The sequence below is a fragment of the Lissotriton vulgaris genome, chromosome 8 (genome assembly GCF_964263255.1).
Source record: "Lissotriton vulgaris chromosome 8, aLisVul1.2, whole genome shotgun sequence".
Taxonomy (NCBI): Eukaryota; Metazoa; Chordata; class Amphibia; order Caudata; family Salamandridae; genus Lissotriton; species Lissotriton vulgaris.
In genome coordinates this window covers 1,564,235,215-1,564,249,926 of record NC_141696.1, presented here as the reverse complement: position 1 = coordinate 1,564,249,926, position 14,712 = coordinate 1,564,235,215, and the positions used below count along the sequence as shown (strand labels likewise).

Genomic DNA, 14,712 nt, shown 5'->3' with positions numbered 1-14,712 from the left:
GCGCGTCCGGTGATTACACATCCTTATAGGTAGAAAAGGGGGCGGGTGAGCGTGGCCTCAGGTGGGCGTGGCCTCGCTTCCTCACCGTGAATGGCGGCGGAAAGTGATTTCCTGGCTATCTTCGTTGCAGCGAAGGGGTCGCTGTTTGAGCGTGACTCTAGCCCGCTGCTGGGGTGCTTGCCGGGTGAGTGCGCTTTTTAAAATACAATTTTACGTTGTGACACAAACAAGTAAGAAAAGTGACAGTTTTTAAAATGATCGTCGGTCTCCCGGCTTCCGCCTCAGGAGATTTCAAGGGTTCTGTCAATGAGGACAGAGGTTTCAAACAGCTGATCTGTGACGCAGCATGTTGAATGGAGAAACCCCTGTAGTACTGTGAGGAGTGTTATGGTAGGCCCAAAGTTTTTGCCTCAAGAAATCTTCCACCTGAAACCAGCTGACAAAGCAGTTTGAACTCCTTCCTTTAAATATCTATTAATACGTTCAACAAGACCATTGATGAAGGAGAATAGAGAGCAACAGTAAGATGCTTAATTTGTAAATTCTGAACAAACCTCAACATCTGATGACATTTAAATTGAGTGCCAATGTGTGTTATAATAAGTTTAAGGGGACCCTCAACATCAAAAATGTTTTTCAAACATTTGATAACAGCAGTAGTATCTGGAACTGAAACAAAACGAAAATACACCCATTTAGAAAAGTAATTAATCAAAACTAACAGATGTCTCATATTTGCAGGAAGAAGCTCAAATGGCCCAGCCAAATCCAAAGCGACCTTTTCCCAAGGAGAATCGGGTAGTGGGACCCTATGGATATTTGGTTCAAAAGTTCTCCAATGTTTGTTTGAAATAAGACACGTGCTGCAATCAGAGATCCACATCTTCACCTGAGAATCAAGACCTGGCCACCAATAAAATTGCTTTAAATTTCTAATGGTCGCAGACACACCCATATGTCCTTCATGACTCTTCTTGAACAACAAAAATCTCAGCTTGGAAGGAGGAACCAATGAATCATGTCAAAATAAAAACCCAGAGACAATAGATAAATCATCAGAGACCTGCGCAAAGGTTTAACATTTGAAGGGAGATTTCTCTCATGAGGCCAACCAGATCTGACATAAGACATAACACTTTGCAGAAGGGTATCTTCAGCAAGTTCAGAAACCCATGAGTCTTTAGACAATGGGGAATCTTCATGCAACATATCATCAATATGAGCTACCACACACTCCACTTTATCTTGCACAGTGGATGATACCTCCTCAATAGGCATCCTTGACCGGCAATCTGCCCGACCATTCTTTCCACCAGGTAAGTACTTGATGTCAAAATTATACTCATGTAACTTATTGAGGATCCTTAAATTTCTTCACTGCACAAGTGCAACCCAACGCCTCCTTCCCTATTGTACTATAATTCTTTTCTGAGGAGAGTAAGGACCGTGAAGCATATGCAATGGTGTGTTCTTTGTTATCAAAATGCTGAGATAAGACCGCTCCTATGCCCAATTGGCTGGCATCAACAGACACACAAGGTTGCCCAGGAGTAAAGGGAGACAAAATGGGTGCAGAAGTAATTGCCATTCTGATTTCAGAGAAAGCACTCTGAACCTCATCAGACCAAATGAAAGCCTACCCCTTGCGCAACAATTCCCTCAAAGACTGAACAATTATCCTTGGATGAAACAAGAATAGTACACGCAGAGTCCAAGAAATGACCTAAGAGTGTCTTTATCCTTGGGAGGAACAGTGTCTCTAGCAGAAACAAGTGACTCTTTGGGTTTGATACCATCTTTTGTGATACAGTGACCAAGATAGTCTAGTTGATTTACCTGGAATCTACACTTTTCTGTCCTGTTAGTAATTCCAACATCTTTAAAAGCAGATAAAACCCTTTCCAAGATGAGATTGTGTTCTCTTTCAGATCTAGCAAAGATAAGACCATCGTCCTGAAAGGCTTGTACCCCAGAGATACCTTTAAGGATAGTATCCATACATTTCTGGAACACGCTTGCCGCAGAGGCAAGACCAAATGGCATACGTAGATACTTGAAGGCACTAAGAGGTGTGATCAAAGTAGTAAGGTCTTGACTTTCTGCGGCAAGCGGTATCTGATGGTACGCTGATCTGAGGTCCAATAACGAAAACACTTTTGCTCCTCCCAAATTTGCTAACAAATCTTGTACCTTGGGTAAGGGGTAGCAGTCAACTATTATATTCTTATTAAGAGTGCGAAGGTCCACACACAGACTAATTTCGTTATTCTTTTTTATAATGATAACAATTGGACTTACCCATTCTGACGAGTCGGTAGGTGTAATAACACCCTCCTTGCAAAGTTTCTCAAGCATAGCTTTGTTATCCTGCCTCACACTGAGAGGGAGGGCCCTCGCCAGGAGGCCTCTTCCCCCTTGCTTGGCCGACCCTCTGGGTCCCCGTCTAACAGAGAACATCAGTCTGAGACAGCTGTCTATCTTTCCAATTTTCCATAAACAACCAGTCAGGAATGATTGTAATGGGTGCGCCCGAGTCAGCCATCACATCAATAAGGATATTAGATATCATAGCCTGGCAATAAGGTCCTTTGATTGACAGTTCCTCCAAATTGTCATCTGATAATGCTAAAAACATTTTCTTAAAATCTTGTGAACATGTATGGGGAGTGGCTCAATAGAACTGACTCTCACAGTGTTCTTTTGAGATTTACAAACAGACATAAAATGGCCTAATTTACCACATTTTGAACATTTCTTGAATGAGGCAGGGCAATTGGGATTGTTTCCCAAATGATTGCGAGATCCACACCTGAAACAGAAATTTTTAGGTTTCTTAAAAGGTACTCTATTAAACCTGCCTCTGGTATCAATGGCTGAAACTTGAAGGTCCTCATTAGATACCACCGCTACTGAGGAGCTTGAGGGGGGAAATCATTAGTTATAACCTTTTGAAGAAACAATCGATCTTTCTATACCCTTATCTATGTCAATAGTTTCACTCAATGTCGGGTTCGCACAACCTAATAATCTTTCTTGAATTTTGTTTGAAGCACAATGGTATACAAATTGATCTCTGAGACAGGTGTCTAACACCGCTCCAAAGTCACATGTGGAAGCCAAATGTCTTAAAACTGAAATGTAGTCTTCTATAGATTCATCTACGTTCTGCTTCCTCTTCATGAAATTAAAGCGTTCCAAAAGTGTACTGGGTACTTCTGTAAACTTTCTCGAGAGTCTAGCTAGACCCTCTGAATACACATTCCATCCTTCTTCAGCACCTGCAGGAGCTGGGATTTGTGGTAAATTATTGAAAACTTTTTGGCCTTCAAATCCTAAATGACTATATAATAATGCAAATTTCCTCTTTGGATCATACTCAATAGCATCATTGGCAACTAGGTACTTCTGGAATTAATTAAGCCAATGTTTCCAGACAATTGCAGGTTTACCTGGTGATGGCAGAAAGTCAACTAACTTTAAAAGTTGGTTATTAGATGCCATGAAAATGTATGATATTTAAAACTTGACTGATCGAAGGTAGAGTATGTAATTTTAAATAAATTGTCCCTTTAAATTGCACTCGAACCATGTAATGAAATCAGACAGTCAAAATGTATTATATATTCTATCAAACGTAGTTGAATATAGTTCTTGCTTCAAAGTATTTGTGTTGCACTCTTGTAAAATGTAGTGACTTTGGTCTGAACACTGTACTTGTATTAGTGTACTTGTAATATAGTCACACTAATTTTCAACAAAGTACTTGTATTGCTCGTTTACTTTTTTTAAAATAAATAGTTAAAATAGAAAATGGTGTGCCTGTCACCGAAGGACAGGCAATTCATACCCTTAAAATCTTCTTAGCGTAGGAAAATGGGACTGAAATCTTGTCCTCTTTCAAGAGAAACGACGATCGGTAGCAGCGGTGCTAGGCAACTGCTGCCTTTCCCTTTCCGGACCTTAAACACGCTCAAAAAGTAGAAATTGACCAACCAGAGCACTCATAGCGTGTAACAGGAAATCGTCACCGCGTGAGGGGGCTGATCCAAAACTCTTTTTCAATCGTGAAGTGTCGAGCTTCGTAAGCCGGTGAAGGGTTGAAGTAAGCACTCCGTGAAAATTTGAAAAGGGATTTTCTTTCTCTTTGTCGGTCGGTGGGTGGCAGTAGTCCTCGTCGCCAAATGTGGAGATTGAAATCAGGCACATGAAGCGTGGCACTTAAATTGTAAGTGTTTATTTGAGAGTATAAGTAGAGAGAACCCACAACCAACTCCTGCAGCGTCCTCGTCGCAACTGCCCTCACAAACCGCAAAGGAAGCAACGACGAAAGCGCATCAGCGAGGACATATTTTAAAACATAACATTGTGCGAGATGTGCATACAGATAAGTATTTTGATAGGCATTTTAAATAACATCAGAGCGTGAGGCCACACTCCAAATACAAGCAGAAATGACGTGGAGATTGCGAGCCGCTCTTAAAGGAGAAAGAGCAGCTCACAACTCCAACAAGAACATATCAGTGCATTGAAATTAAGTGAGGTCAGAATACATCCCTGCTGGACACAGTCCAGTTCACTTAGTTCCAGCATAGGGGTTGAGTTTCTTCTCCTTTTCCTCCAAGGCTGGCAGCAATTAATCCATGCCGGAGAGGATAATCCTCGCCTCTGCGTCCTTAATAGAATTGAAACTTTCCTTCATGCTAACTAGGACATGTTTCATTCTGTGTCAGGACCGGGGGTGAGGATTGTGCATGTTTAAAGCTTATTTACCAAAAGTGCGACTGCGTAGTTGATTGGTCCTCGGCCTCCACCTTCAAAAGGTTCTATTTTAAACCAATCCACTGCATTTGTGATATCTTCCAGTCTACCCCCTACCTGGACTGCCTTGGAGGCCATCGCCCGCTGGTGGAGTGAGCTCCAAAATCAGTGATGTCATTGCCGGGTTCCGCCATGGCCCATCACAGCCATCTGGCAATGGTGTGAGATGACACCACCTTGCAAGGCTTTTTGGTGGCAATCAAGAGTTGCCGTTCCCTTCGTGGGTTAACCGCCAGTTTCATATCCTCGTATGCCATCAGGCAACTGTACACTCACGGTTTGTGGGTATCTGGAAAAGCTAAATAAGATACCGACCTGGTACTCTTCTTCGTTCTCCTGGAGTCGTTGAATATGACCCCCCGCCCCCATACCTCGTCAGAAATAAAAATTCTAGCTCACCGGTCTAGATCCCGTACATCCGACGCTCTCGTACAAGAAATGTGACAGAGCAACATTGTCAGCTTCGCTGAAATCTCCTTCCTGGATAGGTATTGATTGTCTTGCCAGGATGTCCGCAAACGTAGGACCAGTTTGACATAACACAAGCCCATGTATCAGGGTTCCGGGGGACGGGACATTCTGATACTTTTGAGGACTTTACCCCACTGTACACCCACTGGAACATTGTTCACTGGAATATGACCCGCTGAGATAGCCGTCCTGAAGGAGGTGATGGTGCAGACTGCCAAACCCTCTTGAAAGCGTTCTGCTAGGAAGTTTACGACATCAGCAACACTGGTGCCGATGGGATCCAAGTGTTTCTCCACACACCAACGCACCCACCTTCTCCAAGCAAATTTGTACCTCTTAGTACTTCCTAGGACCCATGCCTGTTAGATGAGGAATTCAGCTCCCTGCGAAAGGCTGACTTCTTGCCAGCGTCTCCTGAAATCCGCCATGCTATGAGATGAAGCTGGCCCGGGAGGACCAGAGGATGTGGATGGCCCAGGGGATCCGGCAGGATCCCAGCAAAGGATAGTGGACGTACCGAAGGGGCCCATGCTTCCTCCGGAAGAGAAGGGAACCATGCTTGTGAGCGGCAGATCGCAGTGGTCAACACCACAGAGGCCCTCTGACACCTGACCTGACTTGCCACTCACTGGATAAATAGGAAGGGAGGGAAAACATAGGCCTGAGCTATCAACTCATCTTGCAGGAAGGAGTCCACCCTGTCTCTGCCCCCAGGTCTGGTCACCAGCTGACACAGCGGGGAATTTTGGTGTTCCATCAGGAGGCAAAAAGGTTCAGCTGGCAAGGACCTCAAAGTGACATGAGAGCTTGAAATACTTCCGGAGAGAGTCTCCAGTCGCTAGGTGTTTGGAGTTCAGTCCGCTACCGAGTTCATTGCTCCTGGGAGATATACTGCCGTCACCGAGATCTGCCATTGGAGGCAATAATAGCAAAAAAACTTGGCTAGTTTAGCCAGATCATGTGAACAGGTACCTCCTAGCCGATTGATATATTGCACTGCTCTCGCGTTGTCCAAACTCAAAAGTACGCAGCACGATATCTTGTTCCTCGTGAGGGATTGAATAGCAAACGAGCCCGCCAGAAGCGTGACAGTTGATGTGGAGGAACATCTGCCTCCCATCGATCTGCATCTGGCTGCCCAACCCAGGCAGCTGCCATCCGATTCTACCAACAGGTCTGGGCGGGAGCCAAAGATTGCCCGCCCGTTCCAGGCCTCCATGTGGACTTTCACCACTTCATCGCTTCTGACGACCAGGTGACCAGCTCCGAATTAGTAAGGCCCTTCCGAAGGTGAGCTGACTTCAGCCCCTAGAGGACTCTGTGGTGTAGAGGGCCCGGGAAGATGGCTTGTATCGAGTACGATAATAAGCCAACAGCCCTGGATAGTTGTCGCAGAGAAATCATGTCTCTCCTGAGAACTCTCTTCCGCTCCTTCTTGCTCTCAGTTATTTTCTGGCCCTGCAAATTCAAGATCTCTGCCATGGAGTCTGTAGAAACTTAGAAATGTCATGGTCTGTGAGACGTCAGATCCGACTTCTGTTGGCTTAGGACAAACTCAAGGTTTCGAAGGAGAGAAATGGTGGTGTTCGGATCAGCTACTAGGAGGTTCCGTGATTGGTCCATCAACAGGATGTCGTCCAGGTAGATTATTAACCTGATGCCCAGAGTCCGGAGGTATTCCAGCCCTGGTTTGAGGGGCTTCATGAAGCACCAAGGTGCAGAACATGGGCCGAATGGGAGACCCTGGAACTCAGAAGATCGGCCCTCTCCATTCGAAGTGGAGGTACCTGCAACAAGGAGGGAAGATGGGGACTGTCAAGTAGACGTCCTTGAGATCCAGACGTGCTAACTAGTCCTCCTCAAGAAGCATATCCCTGAGGTTGTGAATACCCTCCATCTTGAAGTGGTGGTAAACCAGCCACTTGTTGAAGGACCCGAGGTTGATCACCGGTACAAAAAAGCTCAACCTCCTCCCAATCGGAGAAGTGATAACAGAACGGGGCTTAACGTTGTATCTGTTGTTGGCTCCTCCTCTGGATTGGTTATCTGTCCCTCTACCGCAGACGCCGGAGGGATAGAAGGTCCCTTGGCGGCCATTGTGCCACCCATTGTTTCTCTTTGCTTAGGCTCTGTTAGGGCCTTGGTAGGACTGGCGGCTGGTGGAGTGACCCTGCCTCTTCCAAAAACCTTCCCCGGGAAGATCGTCTTCATTGAAGATTGAGATTTGTCGAGGGCTGAGAACATGGAGACTAACTTTCCTAGTTCTTTGGTGATAGGTTCACCAAACAGGGTACCCTGCGCTATTGGACCGGTCTCTGAGGCTGACATTTCTCCCAGCCTGGGGTCAATTTTGATCAGAAGGGAACGGTGGTGCTCCGCAGAGAAAGGATGTAGTTGGCGTTGCCCAGAAGGTACGTTGCCCTCTGCACCCATCCTGCTACATCGTCTGTTGGTAAGGGTTTCCCTAACTGCTTGGCCTGTTCCGCCAATTTGATGATCTTGGTTAAGAGATTCACTACATCCAGACGCTTGTCCTGGCATACCTGCCTGGACCAGTCTATCCCTTTCTTGGGATCCCTCATGTATTTGGTGAAGAAGGTGCATAATTTAGGATCGATATCTGGGGTCGCTGTGACCGTATCGTCTAGGGACAGTCTGGGACACTCTGCCCATAGTCGGGCCCTAACCTCTTTACTAAGCGGGTGATGGATCATGCTCGCTACATACTCCGCTACCTTTTTGTCAGGGACCCACTCCGCAGAATGTGGTCATTAGATGTCCTCTGGATCGAACATGCCACTTCAGAGGCACATGAGGGTGGAGAGTCATGGTCCCTCTGGGACTCCATTTTGTTTAAGGGAGAGAGCACCAGTACGCCCTGAGAGATTTGCAAAGGCGCAGCCCCGTCGCCGGTGCTCTGCTTTGGTGATAGGATAGACAAAACATATACTTCCAAGGTTGCACTCCTGCCACTCGTACCAGTAATTCACACAAAAAATGAAATCTGGGCCAGGCCCTGCTGTCTTACCGCCTCCACAGTATCAGGCGAGGGTTAGAGAGAGGAAGCACACAGCAGGATACCGCTCTACCTCTCTCAGGGCTACAGGGCCGCTGGAGTGCGGACAGGTTCTCCGCGGCATGAAGAAAGCCCTGGGAAGCGCGAAAGAGCACCGCCTAGCGTACCCGCGCATTAGAAGGAAGACGCGCTTGGACGGTTTGCCTGCTGCGCGGGGAGTCTAAAATACAGCCTAAGAAGCGATGCGAATGCTCGCTAATGAAATATAAAAACACACCCCAATAAAATATATTAAACTAAGCAGCACTATGCCTGAATGCCCCACTATCCCACTAACAATAGCAGGAAGGAATGGAAAGGCAACTTAACTGACGTAGAGCAGTGAAGAAAGAGGAAGGACTATGGCATGTTCTGTGTTATATAGACTATCGGGCTGTTACTGGATTGGACTCTTGGTGGCCATGGTTACTCCCTGTTGTAGTATTGTTGCTGTGTTTTTAACTTTTTACCTTTATACTTATTATTAATGGAGTGAAGAAAGTTACGCATAATCCTCTCCTCCGGTCCCGACATGGAATCATCAGAACCCCTCAGACTTCATAACTATGTGCACTCTACATTAATGCTTAGGGATGTTTCTTTGTCGATCATTCTAGGTCAAGGGTCCTCAGATCCCCTCAGACTTGAAACCACGTTCACTCTACATTGATGCCTAGGGATGTTTCTCTGTTGATCATTCCGCGTCAAGGGTGATCAGATCCCCTCAGACTTCATAATAATGTTCACTGTACATTGATGCTATGTCATTCCGGGTCGAAGGTGATCAGATCCCATCAGACTTCATAACAATGTGCACTCTACATGGATGCTTAGGGATGTTTGTTTGTCAATCATTCTGCGTCAAGGGAATTCAGATCTCCTCAGACTTGAAACCACGTTCACTCTACATTGATGCTTAGGGATGTTTCTTTGTCGATCATTCTCGGTCAAGGGTCCTCAGATCCCTTCAGACATGAAACCACGTTCACTCTACATTGATGCTTAGGGATGTTTATGTGGTATGTCATTCTGGGTCAAGGGTCCTTCGATCTCCTCAGACTTTAAACCATATTCACTCTACATTGATGCTTAGGGATGTTAATATAGTATTTCGTTCCGGGTCAAGGGGCCTCAGATCTCCTCAGACTTGAAACCGTATTCACTCTACATTGATGCTTAGGGATGTTTTTGTGGCATGTCTTTCCCGGCCAACGTTGATCAGATCCCCTCAGACATGAAACCACGTTCACTCTACATTGATGCTTAGGGATGTTTCTTTGTCGATCATTCTGCGTCAAGGGTGAACAGATCCCTTCAGACTCAATAACAATGTGCACTCTACATTGATGCTTAAGGATGTTTCTGTGGTATGTCATTCCGGGTCAAGTGTCCTCAGATCTCCTCAGATTTGAAACCACGTTTACTCTACATTGATGCTTAGGGATGTTTCTTTGTCGATCATTCTGCGTCAAGGGTGAACAGATCCCTTCAGACTCAATAACAATGTGCACTCTACATTGATGCTTAAGGATGTTTCTGTGGTATGTCATTCCGTGTCAAGGGTCCTCAGATCTCCTCAGACTTGAAACCATATTCACTCTACATTGATGCTTAGGGATGTTTCTTTGTCGATCATTCTGCGTCAAGGGAATTCAGATCTGCTTGGACTTGAAACCATGTTCACTCTACATTGATACATAGAGATGTTTCTGTGGTATGTCATTCTGGGTCAAGGGTCCTCAGATCTCCTCGGACATGAAACCACATTCACTCTACATTGATGCTTAGGGATGTTTCTTTGTCGATCATTCTGCGTCAAGGGAATTCAGATCTTCACGGACTTGAAACCACGTTCACTCTACATTGATGCTTAGGGATGTTTCTGTGGTATGTCATTCCGGGCCAACGTTGATCAGATCCCCTCAGACATGAAACCACGTTCACTCTATATTGATGCTTAGGGATGTTTCTTTGTCGATCATTCTGCGTCAAGGGTGAACAGATCCCTTCAGACTCAATAATAATGTGCTCTCTACATTGATGCTTGAGGATGTTTCTGTGGTATGTCATTCTGGGTCAAGGGTCCTCAGATTCCCTCAGACTTGAAACCACGTTCATTCTACATTGATGCATAGAGATGTTTCTTTGTCTATCATTCTAGGTCAAGGGTGATCAGATCCCTTCAGACTCAGTACCAATGTACACTCTACATTGAGGCTTAGGGATGTTTCTTTGCTGTCGTTCCTGGTCGAAGGTGATCAGACCCCCTCAGACTTGAAGCCAAGTTCTCTCTGCATTGATGATTCAGAATGTTTCTTTGTTGATCATTCTGGGTCATGGGTGATCAGACCAGATCCCTTACGACTTCATAACTGTGTTCACTCTACATTGATGCTTCAGAGTGTTTCTGTGATGGATCATTCCTGGTCGAAGGTGATCCGATCCCCTCAGACTTCATAACAATGTTCACTCTATATTGGTACTGTAGGGATGTTTCTTTGTCGATCATTCTGCGTCAAGGGTGATCAGATCCCCTGAGACTTCAAACCATGTTCATTGTACATTGATGCTTAGGGATGTTTCTGTGGTATGTCATTCCGGGTTGAAGGTGATCAGATGCCCTCAGACTTCAAACCTTGTTCAATTTACATTGATGCTTAGGGATGTTTCTGTGGTATGTCATTCCGGGTCGAAGGCGATCAGATCCCTTCCGACTCGATAACAATGTGCACTCTACATTGATGCTTCTGAATGTTTCTTTGCTATGTGATTCCGGGTGAAGGGAGAACATCATGCCTTGTTTCTTTTGTATCAACAGAGAGTGCTCCCTTGGAGTCCACATTCTGCAGAGTGGAGGGCCTCATCGGCTTGAAGTGGTCGCCCCATGGATCCCCTGGGAGCGCCATCGCAGTTTGTGGACGTGGATGCCCTGAAGAGTTGGAATGATTCCTATGAGGCAGACCATACAAACTCCTCTAATGGGGGGTGCAAGGATGTTCCTGATGGGGAAATGCGCTCCCCTTTCCCGTGCCGTCCGGACATCAGTTCAAAGGTGATTTTATGGTAAGGCTGAGGTACATCCACATTTGCCAGCGTTCATTGTGGGTGATTGAGAGCTGCTTCAAGTGTCTCAAGATCCCAGGTCTGTGACATTGCAGCTTCCCGATGTGGGCTAAGGAGCATGGTTCAGCTGCTCAGATTGGATCAGATGAGCGACTTAAGAGCACTGTGACTCCTGGGGAGGTGAATGAGTGCTTGGGGAACGCTCTGTGGCTTCAACTGAGCAGTGTCTCAGTCTGGCAGTGTGAGAGGTGGTTCAAGCTCCAGAATTACAGACTGGCTTTGGCAATAGTTTTTCCGTGTCTTGAGGAGTGTTTGTCCCTGGCTTCCAAGGGGGTCTCTAGGAGACTAGATAAAAGGGGCGGTGGTCTAGATGTCTAAGCATGGTATGCAAGGGCATGGCTGCGTCCTGGTGGAGAGAAGGTTTCCCGAGAAGTGAATCTAGAAACACTGATGGTTCTGGGGTGCTGAATCTAGCCTGGCTGGTGATTAGGGATGGTAGACCGTGCTGAGGACCAGTGGGGATGGGGACTGGAAGGACGGTCCGACGTCCTGAATCACCCACCCGGACCACTACAGTTTTTGGATGTGTGCACAGGTCACAGAGATGCTCTTTAGTGGCACATAGAGACGCTGGCCTGCATATGGCAGCTGTGTGAGCCCTTCCAGCTGTTGCTGTATGCTTATTTGTATTTAATTCTGAGTCCTTGATTCCGACTAGAAGCTGACAAGCAAGAGCTGGAGGTTCATTGGCATGGTAATCGGTGGATACTTGTAACACAAGAACTTGCCTTCCAAGTTTTGAGCAATTTGTGAGACTTTTTAATTTCAGTGTGCAGATGACCCACTAAAATTTGCACCGCAGGACCAAATCCTACTAATAAAAAGGTTAACTATGTTCGCGAAGCATCGAAATGTTGCTTATGTATTATGTTGTTTAGGAATAGTTCCAATCTTAATGAAGTGTGATACGCATAAGGGGCCCAATGCTCTTTCTTTCTGCATCATTTGTACACCGAGAGTCTTCAGTAGACTCATTGCAAAGATATGTCACATAGAGGGTCTTCAGTAGACTCCTTCTGCACTCACGCTGTCTGACACTGATATATCACTCTGGGGGTCTTCAGTAGACTCCTTCTGCACTCAAGCTGTCTGGCACAGAGATATCACTCCAGGGGGTCTTCAGTAGACTCCTTATGCACTCACGCTGTTGGACACAGATATATCACTCCAGGGGTCTTCAGTAGACTCCTTGTGCACTCACGCTGTTTGACACGGATATATCACTCTGGGGGTCTTCAGTAGACTCGTATATATTACGCTGCGGATCTTCAGTAGACTCCTTGTGCACTCACGCTGTCTGACACGGATATATCACTCCGGCGGTCTTCAGTAGACTCGTATATATATTACGCCGGGGATCTTCAGTAGACTCCTTGTGCACTCACGCTGTCTGACACAGAGATATCACTCCGGGGGGTCTTCAGTAGAGTCCTTGTGCACTCACGCTGTCTGGCACGGATATATCACTCTGGGGGTCTTCAGTAGACTCCTTCTACACTCACGCTGTCTGGCACAGAGATATCACTCCGGGGGGTCTTCAGTAGACTCCTTGTGCACTCACGCTGTCTGACACGGATATATCACTCCGGAGGTCTTCAGTAGACTCCTTGTGCACTCACGCTGTTTGACACGGATATATCACTCCGGGGGTCTTCAGTAGACTCCTTATGCACTCGCGCTGTCTGACACGGATATATCACTCCGGAGGTCTTCAGTAGACTCCTTGTGCACTCACGCTGTTTGACACGGATGTATCACTCCGGGGGTCTTCAGTAGACTCCTTGTGCACTCACGCTGTCTGGCACAGAGTTATCACTCTGGGGGGTCTTCAGTAGAGTCCTTGTGCACTCACGCTGTCTGGCACGGATATATCACTCTGGGGGTCTTCAGTAGACTCCTTCTACACTCAAGCTGTCTGGCACAGAGATATCACTCCCGGGGGTCTTCAGTAGACTCCTTGTGCACTCACGCTGTCTGACACGGATATATCACTCCGGAGGTCTTCAGTAGACTCCTTATGCACTCGCGCTGTCTGACACGGATATATCACTCCGGAGGTCTTCAGTAGACTCCTTGTGCACTCACGCTGTTTGACACGGATGTATCACTCCGGGGGTCTTCAGTAGACTCCTTTTGCACTCACGCTGTCTGGCACAGAGATATCACTCCGGGGGACCTTCAGTAGACTCCTTATGCACTCGCGCTGTCTGACACGGATATATCACTCCGGGGGTCTTCAGTAAACTCTTTGTGCACTCAAGCTGTCTGGCACAGAGATATCACTCCGGGGGGTCTTCAGTAGACTCCTTATGCACTCACGCTGTTTGACACAGATATATCACTCTTGGGGTCTTTAGTAGACTCCTTCTGCACTCAAGCTGTCTGACACGGATATATCACTCTGGGGGTCTTCAGTAGACTCCTTCTACACTCACGCTGTCTGGCACAGAGATATCACTCCGGGGGGTCTTCAGTAGACTCCTTATGCACTCACGCTGTTTGACACGGATATATCACTCTGGGGGTCTTCAGTAGACTTCTTCTGCCGTCAAGCTGTCTGACACGGATATATGACACCGGGGTCTTCAGTAGACTCCTTGTGCAGTCGTGCAGTCCGGCACAGATACAGACTCCTTGTGCACTCACGCTGTCTGACACAGATATCACTCTGGGGGTCTTCAGTAGACTCCTTCTGCCCTCAAGCTGTCTGACACGGATATATCACACCGGGGTCTTCAGTAGACTCCTTCTGCACTCACGCTGTCTGACTGTCAAGACTTCAAGCACTATAGCTAGCATTAGGTCAGTGCAAGCAAACTCAGCGGTCATTAAAGCAGGTCTCTAAATATCCACGTTGGAGGAGGCAGCATAGAGTGACCACGTTATTCCTGCAGCGCTGTGTCCAGAACCTAGGAAAGCGAGTACCCCAACATGGCTGCCGAGGAGGATTACGAACAGTGTGGAGTGAGCGTTCTAGTCTACGAGAGCGCGCGAGCAGCTGTGGAGATGAAGTGCACGGCTGCTCTGGAATCTGCGCACTTCAACTGACCTCTTCACCGGAGTCATAGCGCGGCTCTTGTGTGAAGTTCTTGTTCCGAAAAATTCCTGTCAGCGCTTCTTGTTCTTGGTTGTTTCTTATCGCATGCGCAACGTGGGATTCTGGCAAGTGACTTTATTTGAAGAATTTCGTAGTATTGCATTTAGTTAGTGCCACTTCATAGAATTCTAGTTAGATATTTCGTAGT

General features: G+C 46.6%; 1 protein-coding gene across 2 annotated transcripts in view; it reads left to right on the top strand.

The window, feature by feature from the left end:
• GDAP2 (ganglioside induced differentiation associated protein 2) overlaps window positions 1-14,712 on the top strand; it is a 305,146-nt gene that overhangs the window by 55,122 nt on the left and 235,312 nt on the right. For both annotated transcript variants that reach the window (XM_086935835.1, XM_086935836.1), the window contains exon 2: window positions 11,163-11,407. In XM_086935835.1, the coding sequence (XP_086791961.1) occupies window positions 11,229-11,407 (179 nt within the window). In that variant the 5' untranslated portion in view covers window positions 11,163-11,228. The remainder of the gene's footprint in view (window positions 1-11,162; window positions 11,408-14,712) is intronic.